At 41.7% G+C, this 21,503-nt stretch overlaps 1 protein-coding gene across 3 annotated transcripts in view; it reads right to left on the reverse strand.

The window, feature by feature from the left end:
• LOC144986480 (NACHT, LRR and PYD domains-containing protein 12-like) overlaps window positions 1–21,503 on the reverse strand; it is a 171,154-nt gene that overhangs the window by 144,908 nt on the left and 4,743 nt on the right. For all 3 annotated transcript variants that reach the window (XM_078933959.1, XM_078933958.1, XM_078933961.1), the window contains exons 7-9: window positions 19,575–21,378; window positions 19,307–19,480; window positions 15,989–16,162 (exon numbers count right to left, since the gene is read on the reverse strand). In XM_078933959.1, coding sequence (XP_078790085.1) covers window positions 15,989–16,162; window positions 19,307–19,480; window positions 19,575–21,378 — 2,152 coding nt within the window. The remainder of the gene's footprint in view (window positions 1–15,988; window positions 16,163–19,306; window positions 19,481–19,574; window positions 21,379–21,503) is intronic.

The following is a 21,503-nucleotide window of genomic DNA, read 5'->3' on the forward strand; positions in this document are numbered from 1 at the left end:
CCTGAAAGGCCTAGAAAAAGAACAACAAAAATAAATAAAAAGTTTTTTTTGGTGTGAATGTGAGTGCATGTGTGAATGGAGTGAACTTGTTCGAAGCAGTGGGCAGCTCGAAACCTTGCGGTGTTAACACAAGGCTGCTTGTTGAAGTAGAACAAGATTTCATCTCATTAGGCTTTAGGTGAAAAGAACCCAGAGTCTAAAACGGGTTTTGCTCCTGGAAGGACCCTAAACGTGTGACCGGATCAGACAATAGGTCTGACCTAGAAGCTTGTTGCACGGGGAGTGAAATTCGGTCCTGAGAGAAATTCTCTGTTGGTTCTGATCACACTTTTCGACTAACGTAAATAAAAAAGATAAAACCAAAGGGGGATTTCAAATAGAAAAGTTGAATTAACATGAGATTAAAAATATATGGAAAGAGTTCATCCAGATTCAACTACATTCTTGATAAAATGGGATGAAAACTACAATTTTAAGGGGAATGTACTGAATTAGTTAAAAGGTTACAAATTAAAAACAAAATAAAAAAGAAACAAAAAAATAGTGAAGAATTTATTTGTGCAAAACTGTGCTTAAATGAAGCAACGAAAAATAAAGAATGGCATTCAGAAAAGTAAAACTAGTGAAGCATGTCTGATTGCTAAAAAAGGGGAGGAAATCAGTTGTGAGACCCCTGCAACAGCAGGCTACAGCGGGCTGCAGACCGAGCAGGGGCAGGATGAAAAGGGGGGGAGAGCAGAAACCAGCTGATTTCTCACCTCCTCTCTACCAGGGGACAAATGCTCCTCTGTTGACGGGTTTTTACCCACCACTGACTGATTTAAATAAACCAGAAAAAGGAAAAATGATGTTAAGAGGAAAAGGGAAAAAACTTGAATGGAGTACAACTATGGGGGTTGGTTTGGAAGAAACTGGAGAGTCATCTGAACCCAATGATTGAAGTGTCCAATCCCAGAGCTGGGGAAGATGGCCAGAGGCCTACACTTCTTGTGTTTAGGACCTGGACATTAGAGGATGTTAGGAAGGCAGTGAGGGGAGTAATCTCTCACAGGGAAAATCCACAGGACTTTCACGGGCAGATGATGGAAGTTCAGAGAGCTTACCATCTGAATGGCATTAAATGTCAGCAAGCATGTATGACTGCTATGAAGACTGGGCAAAAGTAAAGGAATCCTATGAATGATGACGATCCACCCAGACCTCTTCCGCATAACAATCTAAGAGATGATTCAAAGTCTAACACTTTTAGGACAAAGAATTAGAGAAGCCTTTCCAATGAGACCTGATTATGGAAAGATTGGTCAAACTAAACAAAAAGATGGAGAGTTAGTGTCTGATTTTAGAGTCAGATTTGAAGAAGTTTTAAAGCTAATAGTGGACTCAGAGATAATGATAATGATGAAAGTCCCTATAGACAGTAGCTGAAACAAGCTTTACTGCAAGCTATGAGACCAGAGATTGCAGACTGGATAAGGAAGCATTACATTGATCTACTTACAGGAGCACTACAACAGTTTATGAATTTTGCTGTTCATGCAGAAAACAGTGATGGTGAATAAGAAGAAATTTAGGTGTAGTTACATTTTGGCAGGAGGAAAGTAGTGATGTGTTTTTTGGAAGGAATGTGAAGAGAGGAAGAGATCGTGGTCGTGGAAAAGGAAATTTTAAAGAAAATTTTTGAGGAAAGGTTTAGAGGAAGTAGCAACAGAGGGTCAGAGCAGGTTGATGATGGATGTTGGATTTGTAGACAGAGAGATCATTGGGAGAGAGAGATTGTCCTGAAAGGAAGAAATCAGATTGATTAGATGGTAAAAGAAATGACAAGATAAAAGATGAATCAGAACTAGAAATTCAACCAATTAGTGATGAATTTTTAGATCTCACTGAAAGAGAAATTGTTTTTGTTGATGGGTCAGCAAAGAAAGATGAAACGGGCAGAAACAAAGTGGGTTTTGCTGTTGTAACTCAAGATAAGGTTTTGAAGGCAGGACCCCTGCCTGGAAATTACTCAGCACAATCAGCAGAGTTGACAGCTTTAACTGAAGCATGCAAACTGTTTAAAGATAAGCCAGTTACGATCTATACTGATAGCCAATATGCGTTTGCTACTGTGCATTTATTTTGTCAACAGTGGAAGAACAGAGGGTTTAAGACATCAACAGGAAAACCAGTTACACATGTAGACTTACTGAAAGAATTATTGACTGCTGTAATGTTACCATCTAAAGTGGCAATATGTAAATGCGAGGGACACACACGAAAAACAGATCAAATTTCTAAAGGGAATGCCTTTGCAGATGCAACAGCAAAGCAAGCTGCAACAAAAGATGTAGAAATATGCATTAATGAGGATGTGACTGCAGATGCAACGGCTGATGTTTTAAAGAAATGCAACACAGCGCACTACAACAAGAAAGATCTATGGTTGAAAAAGGGAGCAAAGTTAGAACAAGGTCTTTATATCAGCACAGAAGGAAAACCTATTTTACCAAAATCCATGTACAAATGGGTAGCAATTTTGAGTCATGGGCCTTGCCATGTCTCAACAGGGGGGAAGATGAAGTTATTAGAGAAGTATTATACAACTTATGGATTTATTTTCTATTCAAAACTTTTTTGTAAACAATGTGTTACATGTATGCGTCATAATCCCCAAGGCAATGTTAGACCTAAGAGAGGAAAATTTCCTGAACCACCTTTTCCTTTCCATACAATCCATATGGATTTTATTGAATTCAATAAAAGTAAAGGATTGAAATATTGTTTAGTGATTATTGATGCATTTTCCAAATGGGTTGAAATTTTTCCATGTGCAACACAAGACGCTATTACAGTAGCTAAAGGGATTTGTAAAAGAATAATCCCAACTTTTGGCATACCACAAGTGATAAGAAGTGATAATGGTACACATTTTGTAAATCAAGTGATAGACAAAATGGCTCAACATCTTTTGTATTGATTTATAGAGACATTGTAGTTATCACCCACAGAGTGCAGGATTAGTTGAGAGAACTAATGGCACTATCAAATCAAAGTTAAAGAAATGCATGGAAGAGATAAACAGACAGTGGCCTGATTGCATAGACTTAGTTCAACTAAGCATGCGTATCACACGCACAGCAGGTCAACCTTTAACGCCTTTTGAAATGTTGTATGGACGTTCTTATAGGTTACCAGATCTTGATCCTACACGGCAACATTCTCCAGATGATGATGCCAATTTAGTGGATTATTTGAGAAAAATGTTTACCACTGTTTACCAGATGTGCAAAGGACAAATCACGTGCCAGATTCCTTTTTATCTCCACAGGACACTTCACCAGTGCAGGTTGGTGACTGGGTGTTTGTGAAGGCCATAAAAAGGAAGTGTTGGTCCAGCCCACGGGGGGAAGGGCCATTCCAAGTCCTGCTGACTACACCAACAGCTGTAAAGATTGCTGAAAGGACGTCTTGGATCCATCTATCACACTGCAAGAAAAAGCATCTGGGTGAGGCTAACTCCAACTGCTAGGTGGGGAAGTCTGACTACAAAGGGAGGCAGCTGTATAGAAGCTGCTTGTCTCAACGTCAGCAAAGCCGAGAGATCCACCTAGTCTTAGGGAAGAAAGCACACCAGAACTCTTTTGCACTACACGGATCCTACACTGTTAGAGGACTTGAGGAGGTGATGTGCTAGTAACCTCTCCCTCCCGAAGATAGGCACATATCCACCATGGCGTGTCCAACTGGGCTAAGAGACAGTTTATTTTGTTTACTGTTCCTGCTATTCCTGACAGGAGCAACCACAAGGATTTGGTTCTTTTGGAATCATTATCCACCTGCAAGAAGAACCACCAACGAGGAAAGAAACATTTCTCGACGATGGCTGAGTATTGATGAACATGATGTTTTGAATAGTCCAAAAATGAACATAACTCACCTGTATATGACAAATTCTTGGTATAGGTATGTTATGTTACTGACTAAAGAAAGGAATAGATCTGATTGCTATGTTTGTTCTGTAATTCCAGCTTCATCCCTACATCCTAATTTACAGGCAAAGCAATTTTCTGAGTGGAAAAGCGACTGTGTTATTGAATATCATACCAGAGGGTATATTAGTACTGGAGCCGTCACCACTTCAAATGGAACTCTTGTAAGACCGAGTTGCAAGAGTTTGTATCAGTTTAAAAAACTGAAATTGAAAAAATCATTTGCTCCATATGCTAGTGTGGAACCAGGAACTGTGTTTCCACATTGCGTAACTAACAATGGAACAGTGTTTTTAGGAACTTTGCCGAGTAAGATGTGTCATGAACTTCTTGTTCCCTTCACAGTCTAGATAATCAATGACAGAGTTTCCCATGGTTATGCTGTTCCCTGCCCCAGAGGACGTTGTGTTGGATCTAATCCAGATTTAATGCCAGGTAACAATGGTACTTATGTGGTTGATCAAATGTTTTGGTTTTGTGGGCAGGCCCTCTACCTCAGTCTGCCTAGAGACTGGAGTGGGATTTGTGCTCCCGTAAAGGTCACAGGTCACACTTTCATAGGTTCTGCAGTCCATGAGCTTCACCTACGCCACAGACGTAACCTTATTGATGTCAAGCCACATGATTCCATTTGAGGATCACATGTTCCTGGAGACCATAAACACTGGAATACTGGGGACAAGGTAACTATGGCATTGTTTCCCTGAGTGGGAAATGCTAAAACGCTCTCAGAATTGAGACCATTGATTATTGATTAGGTTTATTTTTGAACGCTACAATTAAAGCATTTAAAGGCTATAATGAAGAAATGTCAAGCATGAGACTTATTGTTCTAGAAAACAGATTGGTATTGGACTTATTGGTTGCTCAGGAAGGAGGTGTTTGTAAAATGTTAAATGATACCTGTTGTACATTTAATCCTGACAACACCAATGAAGGTCACAGCATCACAGAAGCATTACATCAACTTGAAATGGTTCAGCAGGCAATGCAGGATGACAGGAAACCCCAATCTTGGGATTTCTTCTCCTGGTTTGCTTTTGGTTCATGGTGGCAACTTTTGTTAAAAATAGTGACACCTATTCTTATGGTACTGATCATATGTTATGTGTTCACTATGTGCATTTTTCCTTGTATTCAATCTATGATTTCCAGAGCAGTGAATTGTGGAGTACAAAGTGTTCTTATGATTTAAGAATACAACTTGTTATTAAAGGGAGAACAAGATGACTGTAATGATTTTGAAATTGAAATTACTTGAGAAAAAAAAAGGAACTTCTCATCTGAGTGTAAATTGAAAGTTTTATGAAAATGAAGATGTCACGGAAAACTGACAAGAGATGTGATATTGGATGTGAGATGTTGACATTTATCAATGATAAAAAGGAGGGAGTATGTGAAGGAATTTGTTTTATTATTATCATTGCTTAAATGTATTTGTGTAAATGTATGTTTAAATGTTAACTCAGATTGACCTTTTCTGAAAACAGTTGTGTGTGTTTATTCATCTGCTTCTCATCCCAGCTAAGAGGGGGTTTTACGACACACTGTCCTTAGCTGATAAGGAATACTGTTTGAACTTAGAATCCAACCAAATGGGTCATTATACAACACCCCCTAATGAACTTTTCTCTTTGTCTTGAAAATGTTACCTCCTTCTTGTGTTCTTAATAAAAGAGGCACGAGGAGAGGCAGACCTTTGAGAAGAGAAGCGTGGTAGACGTTTTCTGTCACTCTTGCTCCTCTCCCTCGTGCATGAGAAACTTGATTCTTGTTGTGGTTTGTTGTTTATAATTGTGTTTTTCTTTAATGTCTAGATGCATTTATCTGACACCCCCAAAACATGATTGTAAATAAAATGCAAAAGATTTTAAATTACTTTAAATTGAAGTTAAAAGAGATGAGGATCATCATCATGAATTCTAAATATCCAATTACATTTTCAAAATTCATGGCAGGAAAGCAGATTAAACTGAAAGTAGGAAAATTACTTTTTATTCAGTTATGGAACCAAAAAACATGACAATATAAAATCCAAATGATTTCGCTTGGATTTAAAGCTAAGATTTGAAAAATATCAGATTAAATCTGTCCTGAGCTGTGTGCAGTGTTGCACCGATGCCGACAAAGTTCATCGAAGTGTATCCAAACCAGAAACCATGGTGTGATGACACAGTGAGATCTCTGCTCAAAGCTCGGAATGCAGCCTACAGGACAGGTGACAGGCTGGCCTACAGCAGGGTCCTGAGAGAGCCAAGGATAGGCATTAACCAGGCCAAACGCAGGTAAAGACAACACATCGAGGAGCACTTTGCTAACAACAACCCGCAGGAGATGTGATGAGGCACTAGAAGCATCACAGACCACAGGAACAATATACATCTTCTTTGTATGCTTTGACACGCCCAGCAGCAGAGACACTGGTCATCTTTCCAGGCTGGAGGAACAGCTCCAGCCTCTTGTCCTGCAGCTACATCAAGTGAGCTCCACCCTGAGGAGGATTAACACCAGCAAAGCTGCAGGACCAGATAAGGTGTCCGGTTGTATTTGAAGCTATATGCCCAACAGCAGGTTGGAATTTTCTGGACATCTTCAATCTGTCTCTGCAGCCCGCCTCAGTTCCTGTGTCTCAAGTCTCCCATCATCATGCCGCTGCCAAAAAAATCGTCTGTCTCTTGCCTCAATGATTACAGGCCTGTCGCTCTGACATCCTTTTAGTCATTGTCCTAAGTTACATCACTTAAATCAGCCCTGCTACTCTGAACAGTCATCAATTTGCCTACAGGGAGTACCGATCAACAAAAGATGCAGTCTCGTAAGCCCTATACGCAGTGGCGGTTTTTGATATGGGCGATGTGGGCGGTCGCCCAGGGCGGCATTTGCCGTGCCCGATGCGTGCGTTACACATATTGTGTTAGATAGTCAAAGAGGAAGCTTGAAGCTTTTAATTTGAAATTGCTTCAGCTGCCGACAGCTGATACTATTACTTTGATACATCAGACTCTTAAGAAAGTCTTCATCCTATTTCCTCTTCACACTTATGGTGCAAAAAAAAAAAAAAAAAAAAAAAAAAAAAAAAAAAAAAAGATGAAATAACTCAACGTAACAAAAACAGAACAACGTAAAACAGGCACATGAAAAGGAATTAGGCAGAACAATCACCCGTGCTCAACCCAATTTCGACAAAAGCAGGCAATGGGGATTATTTCCCACAATTCTTTGCTCTGACACGGCAGACCCGACACGCACGTGACCACCGCCCTCTGCTGCAAGACGCTTGCGGCCACACCTCTTTGCGGTAGTCTTTGGAACATAAGTTAAAAAACTCGAGAAGGGGGCGCAACTCGCCGGTGGCTGGCTGAATCACACTAAGAGGTGATTGGGAGTCTTTTTCTATCTGACAATCAACTCTGGGCCGCAGCTGCGCCTCCCGTCATAGAGACGGAGCCGCGTGTGTCAGAGGGAAGGGGAGGGGGAGGGGTGGTGGGGGCAGACCATTTTTTATGGATTGAGTTTTTTTGGAGGATTTCTACTGTTGGTGTTGCACAAATTTAGGGAAATGCCAAATATTTTTGGAGTAATCCCACTGATGAATTCTATGATTTAGTCTTTAATGTTTTATAAGACCTAAACATATTAATCACAATAAGTTTTTTTTTTTTTTTTAGATCTAATCCCTCTGATATGTTTCACAAAGGGCGTCACACATTAAGAAATTATTGCTAAAAATGAAGCAGGAGTCCAGTTCTAAAAAAATGCTCTAAAAAATTGAATTATTTAATTTGTAATTTCTTATTAATATTTCCAGGCTTTCTTTGTTTTGTTCTGCAGCATGTTCATATTTGTATAATTTTGACAGAATATATTTCTATGGGGAGCAACATATTATTTAAGGTTTAACTTGTGTTCCTGTTTTTATTCATATTTATGTTCAAAAAGTTCAGTTTAAAAGGTTTAAAAGTTTAGCTTTAGTGTGTTCAGTAAATGTTTATCTTCTTCGGCCCAAAACCTTAAGCGTGTTTTTAACTTAGGCCCCCTGTGTGACTGAGTTTGACCCCCCTGTAATACGAGTCTAGAAAAGTCATGCATTTTTTGTGTAAAATGGCTAAATAGAAGATAGGGAACACAACAGGATGTTGTTGTCAAATTTTGTATGTGTGCAGGGGGGGGGGGGGGGGGGCGGGGCGCTGGTGGGGTTACTCGCCCAGGGAGTAAGTCAGTGTAGAACCGCCACTGCCTATACGTGTCCCTGTCCCACCTGGAGCATACTAACACCTACGTCAGGATGATGTTTGTAACCTCAGTTCAGCCTTTAACACTGTGATCCCAGACAAGATGACGCTGAAATTTTACAACCTGGGACTGCTTACCTCTCTCTCTCCTTGTCTATATTTAGGTATCAGACGGAACAGCTCGTTTGCATAGCATCATAGCATTAGTATCCAACAACAGCGCTGTCTCCAAGTCAACACTTTTTGTTCATCTGTCTGTTGCTGCTGTAAATGAAGCAGCTCTATCCTCCAGTTCTGATTGGATCCTGTGAAAAATCACCACATTTCGTTGTTTCTTCAGGGAGTGACCCGCATGTGCTTGTTTACCTCGCGTGCAGAGATGTTGGAAGAGGGAGGGACAAAGAAAATTCACCAAACGAAGGACTAATAAATACGAATAATTTTACTCAAACGTTAACTTACCATGTGGCGATGTGGAACGATGATGTATTTTATTGTACTTTTATTATGTATTCTATTATACTTTTATAGTTTTTGATTATGCATTTACTTGGTTCTTTATATACATGAACATTGTGTGAATTAAGTGCTGAAACCTGTATCTGTTTTTTGTCTGTGCAGTAGAGATCCAACTGTCATTCCTACCAGGAACGGCTGGTCTCTGTCATGGTGCCTCTGTCAGGATCCTCCCCCTCCCACTCTCACTCCCTGCCTGACACAATTAGCTGAAGCCACTCTCCTCATCAGCCGGACGCACCCCGACTCGCCCCTGCTTCCATGGGGGTGCCGGACGCACCCCGACTCACCCCTGTTTCCAAGGGGGTGCCGGAGCTCGACAACTGGTCAGACCCACCAGAGCTCGACGACTGGCCCGACCCGCCGGAGCTCGACGACTGGCCCGACCCGCCGGAGCTTGACGACTGACCCGACCTGCCGGCTTACTGCTGTCAGAACCCTGACCATGACTCCATGCCTGACCATGACTCCATGCTTGACCACGACTCCATGCCTGACTCCTTGGCCGACTCCGTGCCTGACCATGACTCTCATGTCTCTCATGTAATGTCTCTAACGTCTTTATCGGCTCTTCCCTTCTGCCATGTTCATGTTTTGCCCACAGTGAGTTTAGTTTTGTTTGTGATTAAACCCCTTGCCCTGGAACAGTGTGCCTCTTGTCTCTGCATTTTGGGTCCTTCATGCCCCCAGCCCTCCCAACCTGACAAATTCTTGCAGAGTTTGTGCGATTCTTTTCCATTCCCATTTGCACATCAGGTTGTCCTTAACAAGCCGAACCTGGGAAGGCGTTACACGGGAACCACGGCAACTAACCCTCGCACTTTTACTTGTCAAAGAGGAAAAAATGGTCTAACTGGCGAGTGCTAATTTCGTAATTCAAAATAAAAGTCTGTCATGATTGACCTATTGTTCTATCATGAAAAAGTTATTTTGGCACATGTACCGTTGTCGTTTTATCGCCCAGCCCTAGGTGTTAGTTTATAAATCACCGTCCCCGGCAAAAGGTTCCCCTGCACTGGTTAACAGAAGAAGGGTTGTTGCCATAGAGCTCCCTCTAGGGGACACTAGGGTCTATAGCGCTGACCCCAACATTGGAAGCCATGTTTTTTTTACATATCTTGTGGGTGTTTGGTGTGTTTGCTTTTGTTGTTTTGTTACACTTTACTGTTCTGCGCAGAGAAGGGAAAAGCACCAGGTTTGTCATGGTGAAATGATACAGTTGAATAGCTAGGAGGCCTACAAAGTTTGTTTCTTTAAATATAAATGGCACACATAATCCTATTAAGAGATCAAAGCTGTTTTCACGATTGAAAAGAGATAAAGTTCAAATAACTTACATAAAGGAATTTCACCTTGGTGATAGTGAGAATGCAAGATTAAACAAAATGGGTTACTCAAAATTATTACATAGTCCGGCTGGACGTAAAGAAAAGTCCACAACGGCTGTTTCGAAATCGGAAGCCTTTTATGTATCTTAAATGGTTGCTGTCAGCCGCTACCAGGCCAAAGATGGCATAAAACGGAAGACTTGCCCTGATGCTGTCTCCTCATTTGATTACGGCGTACACACGCTCTCACTGCATTCCTTTATATTCACTTGCTCCTCCGCCCCCACCCACACTCTTCCAATCACATGCATCTAACAGACTGATAATGTAAACACAGATCACAACAGAATCACTTCACGCTAACTGAGGATACCAATACAGAACAGCTTAATGTCGACTTTTGAGACTTTTGAGAAGAGCAAGTGTGGCGGTTGTCTTCTGTCACACTGGTTTCTTCTCCCTCGTGCTTGAGAAACTTGATTCTTGTTGTGGTTTGTTGTTTATAATTGTGTTTTTCTTTAATGTCTAGATGCATTTATCTGACATTCTTTGGTCCATTCGAGCCAGATGACAACATATCTGTGTCCTTGGGTGAGGACCACACTGATTGAAGTCTGTCGACAGCCCGTGAGACTAGGTCTCCGGAGGAAAGTCTGTCGTAGTGAATTCTACGCCAGCCAATCGACTGGTCTGATCCCTGGGTCCGGATTGACGTTATCCGTGAACCAGTCAGACCGCAACGACAAGGCAAGTGAAGCGCTTATTCAGAGGTTCGAGTCCTCGTAGTGGCCCAGAATTCTGAAAGGGACGGGTTCCAGTCCTGTTGCCTAGAACACGTGTGGGTTTGAAGTCCCGAAAAGGTCCAGAATTCTGAATAAAGGTGTAGGTTTGAGTTCTGCAGCCTAAAACGCGTAAGAGGGTTCAAGTCCCTGAAAGGCCTAGAAAAAGAACAACAAAAATAAATAAAAAGTTTTTTTTGGTGTGAATGTGAGTGCATGTGTGAATGGAGTGAACTTGTTCGAAGCAGTGGGCAGCTCGAAACCTTGCGGTGTTAACACAAGGCTGCTTGTTGAAGTAGAACAAGATTTCATCTCATAAGGTTTTAGGTGAAAAGGACCAAGAGTCTAAAACGGGTTTTGCTCCTATAGGAGGACCCTAAACGTGTGACCGGATCAGACAATAGGTCTGACCCAGAAGCTTGTTGCACGGGGAGTGAAATTCTCTGTTGGTTCTGATCACACTCTGTGACTAACATTAATAAAAACAAAAAATGGGGAATTCAAATAGAAAAGTAGAATTAACAGGGGATTCAAAATACATGGAAAGAGCTCATCCAGGCTCAACTACATTCTTGAGAAAATGGGATAAAAACTTCGATTTTAAGGGGAATCTTGGAGTACAGGCATGTACTGAATTAGTTCAACAGTTACCAATTAAAAACAGAATAAAAAACAAAAAAGAAACAAAAAATAGTGAAGAATTAATTTGTGCAAAACTGTGGTTAAATGAAGCAATAAAAAGAACAAATGGCATTAAGAAAAATAAAACTAGAGAAGCATGTCTGATTGCTAAGAAAGAGGATGATGAATCAGTTTTCATGAGACCCAGAATCCTGCAGCCGGCTGCAGCTGAGCTGCAGGCCGAGATGAAAGGGGGGGGGGGGGGGGGGGGCAGAATCCAGCTGCTTTCTCACCTCCTCCCTATCAGGGGCCAACTGCTCCTTCCTTGACGGGTCTTTACCTGCCACTGACTGATTTAAATAAACCAGAAAAATAAAAAATGATGTAAAGAGGAAAAGCGAAAAAACTTGAATGGAGCAAAACTGTGGGGGTTGGTTTGGAAGAAGCCGGAGAGTCATCTGAACCCAATGATTGAAGTGCCCAATCCCAGAGCTGGAGAAGATGGCCAGACGCCTACACTTCTTGTGTTTAGAACCTGGACAGTAGATGATGTTAGGAAGGCAGTGGAGGGATTCATCTCTCACATGGAAAATCCACAGGATTTTCATGAGCAAATGATGGAAGTTCAGAGAGCTTACCATCTGAATGGCATTAAATGTCAGCAAGCATGGATGATTGCTATTAAAGCAGACTGGGCAAAAGTAAAGGGAAATTGGAATCCTATGGATGATGAGGATCCACCCAGACCTCTTCCGCATAACAGTGAAGAGTTGATTCAATGTCTTACACTTTTAGGACAAAGAATTGGAGAAGCCTTTCCAATGAGACCTGATTATGGAAAGATTGGTCAAACTAAGCAAAACGATGGAGAGTTAGTGTCTGATTTTAGAGTCAAATTTGAAGAAGTTTTTAAAGCTAACAGTGGACTCAGAGATGATGATAATGATGATGGTCCCTATAGACAGCAGCTGAAACAAGCCTTACTGCAAGCTATGAGACCAGAGATTGCAGACTGGATAAGGAAGCATTACATTGATCTACTTACAGGAGCACTACAACAGTTTATGAATTTTGCTGTTCATGCAGAAAACAGTGATGGTGAATAAGAAGAAATTTAGGTGTAGTTACATTTTGGCAGGAGGAAAGTAGTGATGTGTTTTTTGGAAGGAATGTGAAGAGAGGAAGAGATCGTGGTCGTGGAAAAGGAAATTTTAAAGAAAATTTTTGAGGAAAGGTTTAGAGGAAGTAGCAACAGAGGGTCAGAGCAGGTTGATGATGGATGTTGGATTTGTAGACAGAGAGATCATTGGGAGAGAGAGATTGTCCTGAAAGGAAGAAATCAGATTGATTAGATGGTAGAAGAAATGACAAGATAAAAGATGATTCTGAACTAGAAATTCAACCAATTAGTGATGAATTTTTAGATATCACTGAAGTTTGTCTAATGGAAAAGCCAGAAATAACTCTTTATGTTCAGGGACAACCATTTGTTTTTCTTTGTGATTCAGGGGCTTGTAGAACTGTGATAAGAAGTCATTGCCATGATTTTCCTAAGTCAAATAAAACAATCCAAATGAAATCTGCAAATTGAGACTAAACACTTGAGTAAACCAGTTTGTTTTGAAAATCCTGACACTAATGAAACAACAAGCATTCCTGTGGTTTTAGCACCAAACTGTCCTTTTAATCTTTTAGGGAGAGATGTCATGATAAGATTGAAATTAGGAATTTACCCCACAAGAGAAGGGGGGATGCAAGCACGACGTTGTCCAGATACAGACATCTGTGTGCTAGAAGGTAGAGGTGAACCATACTATTATTGGACTTTAGATCTACCGAAGACTGATCTTGGAGAGACTGCAAAAACCTTAATGGAAAAAGCAAAAGCCAGAGTGTCACCCCATGCAGATTTTATGTCTCCAGAAAATCTATTTGTCATGTTAACATGCAAAAGTCTCCTGGTCCTGACAGGAAATATGACGAAGCAGTGAGTAAACTAGGGTTTCAAAAATGTACAATAAAGGATTTTTATTGGAAAGTTACACCAGAAGCAAAAAACTTAATGTATACAGAAAGAGTGACAAGTTGGAAACAAATGGCAGATGCAGTTCCATTTATTTCTTGTACTAAAGGTTCAAAATGGGATGAAATGAAAGAACATGTGCAGGAAGTGACTTATACAACGAACAGGCAGACTGATCTGGAAACTGGAATTTCTACCATTCCTGAAACTAAGTTTAAGAGGATTGCATTAAACTGGGTAGTGATGACACAGCCTAATGTGCATCTGGCTGACAGAACAAGCTGAGTGGAAATTATGTTGACAGAGAAAGAATCTCTTAACCCTTGTGCTATCTTAGATGACCCCACCCTTAAATTGACCAATAATGATGTTGTTGTACAAAGAGCACCTAATGTACCAGATCCACACACTTTGTTAAATACTTTAGATCCAAGAGCAGAATGGTTCTCAGTAATAGATCTAAGTAATGCATTTTTCTCAGTCCCCTGACACGCAGATAGTCAATATTCGTTTGCATTTACTTTTGAAGGAAAGAAGTACGCTTATACAAGACTTCCTAAGGGCTATGCAGAAAATCCTACCAATTTTTCTGATGCTATTTCAAACTGTTTAGCGGTATTTGAGCCCCCTATGAAAATTCAAATCATAACGTATGTAGATGACATTCTCATTGCATCAACCTCACAGGAGTTTTGTAAAATAGACACCATAGCAACATACACAGTGACATTTGAGAAGTGCAAAGAAGTTCATAGGATTTACGGAAAGTGTGCAATAATTACTTAAAAGTAGGCAGGTGCATACATTTGGGCACTCTTGTTGTGTTATTGAATTTAAAAACTTCAGCACAAAAAATTGTAACACAAAATATGATAAGATACGCTCATCGACCCTTGACCTACATACACAGGTAAAGCCGATCATGAGATTTAAGGTATTGTATTTAAGGTTGCCAGTTGCAAGTTGTTCTCATTGAATCTTCTCATATAAGCAGAGCTGAAGGACGGTGATAACAGTAAGTCAACCCACAGACCAGTTCCACAGACCTACAACATGATCTTACTGAAGATGGTGTCACTGTGCATCCATCAACTATTCAGCGCACTTTGCACAAGGAGATGCTTCATGGAAGAGTAATGCGATGAAAGCCTTTTCTGCTCACATTCCACAAACAGAGTGGCTTGAGGTATGCTAAAGCTTAACTTTAAACTTAAATGTTTCCAGACATTGCTGGTAAAGCCGTGGGTCTCGTTTGTGGAGCTAATGTGGTTTTAGTGAAAGAACCTGATCTAAGACGACACTGTGAGACTAAACATCCTAAGAACCTGAAAGACCTGAATGCAGAGCAGAAGATCCAGAAAGCAGAAGAGTCAGAGAAGAATGGGACACTTCAGCAGACGCTTTGCAGCCGTGCAGAATCCCAAAGTGATGCTGCTGTGAAAGCAAGTTTTATCACGGCAGAGGAGCCAGACCGTTTACCAACAGAGAAGTTCTGCTGAGTTGTTGGATGGAGGTGTTTGACGTCTGATGTCCAGACAAAAGCAAATCCAAGCAAACAGATGCCTGAGTAGAAATACGGTTGTTGGTGGAGTTTGGGAGATGGCCGCTGGTTTAAGAACACAGTTGAGTGAAAGAAGTAAAGTAGGTAAGTATTGCAGACTTTCTGACTGTGGATCAAAGTCCTGACATGACTGATACGGCACAGCTGGACATCTTCATCCGGAGAGTGGACTCCAATTTTTCTTCTTACAGAAGAAATAATGGACATTAAATCGATACACGGGACAAAGATATTTTTGAAAATGTTTGTCAAAGTGGAACTGTCACGAAACAAACTTGTTGCACTAGCAACTGATGGAGCAGCGGCTATGTGTGGTGGAAAAAAGTTCACTAGTGGGAAGGATGTGAGTAAAGATCCAGGAGGAGAAGTGTACTGGTGAGTTGACAATAGATCACTGCATCATCCACCAAGGAGCACTGTGTGGCAAAGTCCTGAAGATGGACTATAGAATGAGCTCTGGAACACAAACTGTAAACGTTATTTGAGCTAAAGATTTGAATCACCAGCAGTTTTACTCCTTCATGCAGGAGACAGATTCGGAGTATACTGACATTCCTGATGTTACAGAGATGCGTTGTAGAGATGTGACATTCAGGAGTTAATCAAATCTTTTAAGCGGATCATTAACATTAATGATGGGAATCAAGTCATGATTCCCTTTTTTGGTCTTTTAACCTCCCTCCCTGACTTTCACACGTTCACATAAATGCTCAGACAAGCTTCTCCTTCTTATTTCAGATGCAAATATCACATGAGTTGTGCACATCCGATATACCTGAACACCTCTGTAATAAAAGAAAAAACGGAGCCTCAGAGTTACAGCGAGTGCAGTCAGCAGCAGCACACAGGAAGGTAGGAAAGAGGTGAGGTCTCAGTTGTTGTTCTGTACTCATTTCATCAGTCAGTTATCTGTACTCATTATTTTTATCTGAAAACAACTGAAACATGGAGTCTGACCTCAGAGTCTGTAGTCTACATTCTGGATTCTCCAGAAAACCACACAGATAAAGAACTCTTGAATCCTGCAGGTTGTTCCAGCTCAGGTCCAGTTCTGTCAGATTGGACGGGTTTTTCTTCAGAGCTGAGCCCAGAGCTTCACAGCTGATCTCTGACAAACTGCAGTTCTCCAACCTGCAATCAGAGAGAAGAGTGTGTTCAGAAGCAGTGATGCAGCTGGAGGTCCAGGCACTTCATTCTCTTGCTGCTTTTCTTTGGCAAAACACAGACATGCCGCCAATTTCGACTCTGGGTTGATGTCATGAAATGGATGGCACCTACATAGAGCGAACGGCGGAGCCTCAAAGATTGAGTCGTCTTACTTCTGAGGAAGAAAATTAGCTCAAAAAAAGAATGCATATTTCATGAATATAATATATTATCTAATTACAAATCAATCATTATAACCATCTTCAATAATAGATTATATATATATATATATATATATATATATATATATATATATATATATATATATATATATACACATTATAGTAAGCTAATACTGTGAAATAAAAAAGGGTCCATAATTTGTCGATCGTCCAAGGTTGGTATTCCTTCTTTTGCTTATTAATAGCCGTTCTTTTGGGTTTAACTCTTGTGCTATCCTAGGCACTTTAACATTGGGAGTTGGGTCATCTAGACCCACTAGGCAGTGCGCTGTCTTCAATGATTTGTGATCTTCACTGGTGTCCATGGATTACATGAAATCTTTTCACCTTTATCCACCTTTGTCATAGGGAGAACACGTCAATGTAAGGATCAGGTCATCTGGACCTCATAGGATAGCACAAGGGTTAAGCAGAGTTTATAGTTCTCTTTGATGTTATATCTGCAGACATTAGATTAAGGTCCATATCCTTCTTCGGCTGATATCAGCGGCGCTGAAAGTTGAGGTCAAGTTGTCCGCAGGTCAGAACTTTGCTGAAAATCAGGGTCACTTCAGACTTTTGGAGAAAGCGATGAATCCAGGCGTCATATTTCTTGAAATTATATTTTGCTCTTTGACTTATTACTGCCTGTTGGTTCAGACGACCGTGATCAAACACTTCTCAAAGTCCTTTATGGTGTTCATAACCAGAACATTGGACCGGTCCGGTGCACCGAGTGGTTTGACGTAAATCCTGCAGCCTTTAACCCAAATGTTCAGAATCTGCTTACGCTTCCTGAGGAGCCTGGCATGTTTGGCGATTTCAGCATTCCTTCTGGTCAGATGGTCGTTCAGATAAACAGCAGATCCCTTCAGATTCCTCCTTTGATTCATCAGAGCTAGCTTGTGTTTGTGATTCACAAACCTGATGAGTATCGCTGATTTATCCGTCTCCTTTCTCCTGGGGAGCGGGTGGCAGGTCTCCATGGTATTTAGATCCAGGGAAATCCCTTTAGATGTGAGAAATGATTCCACTTGGTGTTCCAGAGTTTCTCCATTGCTCTCCATTTCAGAAGACTACTAGCAATGCTAGCGCTAGTAGTATTAGCCATGCTAACTCCAGCTGCATTTAGCCTTCCCCGAGGTTTGATCGATAATCCAGTGAGAATGACATTATTCATCCTCGCCTGTTGTTCCATGTTGTCCAGTCTTTTCTCCATAATCTTGAACAGATTATCACGTTGCTCGTTTTGAGCACGGAGTCTTCGAAACTCTTGAACTAGCTCCGTGAGAGGAGCTAGCTTAGCATGGATTTCGTCGAGTGCAGCTTTGAAGTCATCACCATTACTTGTTGCTTGGTTTTTCTTCTGAGGCATGGTCGGCTGTCTTTCTTAGAGATAATCCGCGTTTTTCAGTCGATTGATGATCGTTGAAATAACTAAGTCGCTCGAAAATCTCTTGAGAGAGCAGCCGGCAGGCAATATGTGTCCGTTCATTAACCTGGAACCGGAAGCCATCCATAAGTGGCGGGCCGGATCTGGTCTGCGGGCCGTAGTTTGACCACCCCTGGTATAGACCCTTTAAGTATCTTTTTGATCAGTTTGTCAGTAAAAAGTCCCTTTCTAAACCTGAACTGAACTTCCATAAAGACTCACTGATGGGACTGAAAGTGAGGACTGAAACTTTGCTGCCTCAGCAGAAAGAAGACAGTTTTACTAAAGGTCCAAAGTCTCAGTTTCAGTTCATGTCAGTGACTGTAGCTAAAAGAAGATTGGAACGTTGTCCTGGAGGATCTGCAGGAATGAAGCATGTTTTGATGCTGCTAAAGAATCAAAAAAGAGAACTTCCAAAGAGATTTGATTTTGTCTTCTGAAGGATGAAGAACCACTTTTTTTTAAACCCTTGTGCTATCCTAGACACTTTAACATTGGGAGTGAGGTCATCTAGACCCACTAAACAGTGCGCTAAACCTTTTTTTTCAATGATTTGTGATCTTCACTGGTGTCCATGGATTACATGAAATCTTCTTCACCTTTATCCACCTGTGTCATGCTAGGGTGAACACGTCAATGTAAGGATCAGGTCATCTGGACCTCATAGGATAGCACAAGGGTTATGGATTTGATTTCTCTGGTGTTGTTGCTCTGCCTGAAGGAACATCTGTGTTTGAAGGACCTTCATGACCAGGGCTGCTGCTGAACTAGAGCAGATAGTTAACGGCACATTTGATTGGGAGAGATCCTGGTCAGCATTAAGTTCTTCTTCAGTTTCTTGGTTTGCTGATCAAACGGTCTTCCTTTGGCCAGGTAGCTCCGCCCACAGCCTTGAACATAAACTACATGCAGAGGTTCTTCACTCTAAACCAGCAAAGATTTGGTGTCTGTTGAAGCACCAGGACTGAGAACCAGAAGCTAACCTAAAGACTATGTGACATGAAAGACCTGGTTCTGATCCAAGCTCAGTTCTGAATAATCACTAGAACCAGGTCTGTGGGAAAGACCTGTCAGTCTGCTGTAGTTTGATCTCCTCATATCTCTTCATGAGAAGCTGCTGCTCTGTGGGTCAGAAATCTGCTGCAACTGTTTGTCCTTTGAAATCTGCAGTTCTGTTATTGATTCATGTTTTCTTAAAATAACACAGAGACCACGAACTTCTCCCACATATCGACACCTGGATGGACTTAAGTTCTCCTGTTTAGTCTGGTGCAAAAAACCAGGATAACATTTGTAACCATCAGATAAGGAAAAACCAGGAATTTTTAATTTAAGCAGTATGTCGTTTTCTTTTCACTTCTATGCAACAGTCTTCTGCTGGTTCTTCTGCACTGATGTCTATTTAACACTTTCTCCTGAAACAGAGAAAAACAGACATAACTTTTGTAGAGAATCAACATTGGAATGAAACCTGACCTGAGAGTCTCCAGTTTACAGTCTGGACTATTTAGTCCAGCAGACAACGCCTTCACTCCTGAATCCTGCAGCTTGTTTTTACTCAGGTCCAGATCTCTGAGCCTGGAGGACTGAGAGCTGAGAACTGACGACAGAGCTATGCAGCTTCTCTCTGAGAGATTACAGCAACTCAGTCTGAAGAAGACAAAAACAAACAGCAGTTATTGAAACTATTGTTTTCAGTCAAATTCATTTGTTTACTGAAGGTGATTTTCCTGAGAGTTCTTACAGAGCTTTGTTGGAGGCTTTGATCACTGGCAGCAGCCTCAGAAGAGTCTCCTCTGAAGCAGAGTATTTCTGCAGGTTAAACTCTTCCAGATCTTCTTCTGATGACAGTAAGATGAAGACCAGAGCAGACCACTGAGCAAGAGACAGTTTATCTGTGGAGAGACGTCCTGACCTCAGGAACTGTTGGATCTCCTCCACTAAAGAACCATCATTCAGTTCATTCAGACAGTGGAACAGGTTGATGCTTTTCTCTGCAGGCAGATCCTCACTGATCTTCTCCTTGATGAACTGGACTGTTTCCTGATTGGTCTGTGAGCTACTTCCTGTCTGAGTCAGCAGACCTTGTAGGAAATTCTGATTGGTCCGCAGTGAAAGACCCAGGAGGAAGCGGAGGAACAAGTCCAGGTGTCCGTTTGGACTCTGTAAGGCCTTCTTCACAGCACTCTGGTAGAACTGGACTGAGCTGCTTTTTTTCAGTTTGAGAATCTTTAAGGATTTTTTCTTCTGTTCTTCCTCCATGAGGTTGAGTCCAGAGGTGATGAAGGTCCGGTGGACATGAAGAGCAGCCAGAAACTCCTGAACACTCAGATGGATGAAGCAGAAGACTTTGTCCTGGTACAGGCCTCTCTCCTCTCTAAAGATCTGTGTGAACACTCCTGAGTACACTGAGGCTGCTCTGATATCGATGCCACACTCTGTCAGGTCAGATTCATAGAAGATCAGGTTTCCTTTCTGCAGCTGCTCAAAAGCCAGTTTTCCCAGAGACTCGATCATCTTCCTGCTCTCTGGACTCCAGTGAGGATCTGTCTCAGCTCCTCCATCATACTTGACCTTCTTGACTTTGGCCTGAACCACCAGGAAGTGGATGTACATCTCAGTCAGGCTCTTGGGCAGCTCTCCTCCCTCTCTGCTCTTCAGCAGATCCTCCAGAACTGTAGCAGTGATCCAGCAGAAGACTGGGATGTGGCACATGATGTGGAGGCTTCTGGATCTCTTGATGTGGGAGATGATCCTGCTGGCCTGCTCTTCATCTCTGAATCTTTTCCTGAAGTACTCCTCCTTCTGTGGATCATTGAACCCTCTGACCTCTGTCACCATGTCAACAGACACAGCAGGGATCTGATTGGCTGCTGCAGGTCGTGTGGTTATCCAGAGGCGAGCAGAGGGAAGCAGGTTCCCCCTGATGAGGTTTGTCAGCAGATTAGCCACCGAGGTGGACTTTCTAGGGTCCTTTAGGATCCAAGTCTTGTGGAAGTCCAGAGGAAGTCGACACTCATCCAGACCATCAAAGATGAAGAGGACCTGGAAATGTTCAAAGCTGCAGATTCCTGCTTGTTTGGTTTCAGGGAAGAAGTGATGAACAAGTTCCACCAAGCTGAACTTCTCCTCTTTCAGCACATTCAGCTCTCTGAAAGTGAATGGAAATGTGAAGTGGAGGTTCTGGTGGGCTTTGCCTTCAGCCCAGTCCAGAGTGAACTTCTGTGTTAAGACTGTTTTCCCGATGCCAGCCACTCCCTTAGTCATCACGGTTCTGATTGGTTCTTGTCTTCCATCTGGGAGTTGGAAGAGCTCTTCTTGTCTGATGCTTGTTTCTGCTCTGTCTGCTTTCCTGGAAGCTGCTTCAATCTGTCTGACCTCATGTTCTTCATTCAGCTCTCCTCTTCCTCCCTCTGTGATGTAGAGCTCTGTGTAGATCTCATTCAGAAGGGTTGGGCTTCCTGCTTTAGTGATCCCCTCAAACACACACTGGAACTTCTTCTTCAGACCAGATTGGACTTCATGTCGACAAACTGCAGCAGAAGATCCTGAATGAAGACAACAAACAGTAAATCAACTCTCTGCAGCCCTGAATGATGAGGGTTTGAATCCCTGTGGTTCCTTGTGTTCAGACATCAGTAAATCTTCATTTCTCAGCAGCTGAAACCTTCAG

Source organism: Oryzias latipes, chromosome 2, assembly GCF_053564925.1.
Source record: "Oryzias latipes strain Hd-rR chromosome 2, Olatipes_Hd-rR_3.1".
Classification (NCBI taxonomy): domain Eukaryota; kingdom Metazoa; phylum Chordata; class Actinopteri; order Beloniformes; family Adrianichthyidae; genus Oryzias; species Oryzias latipes.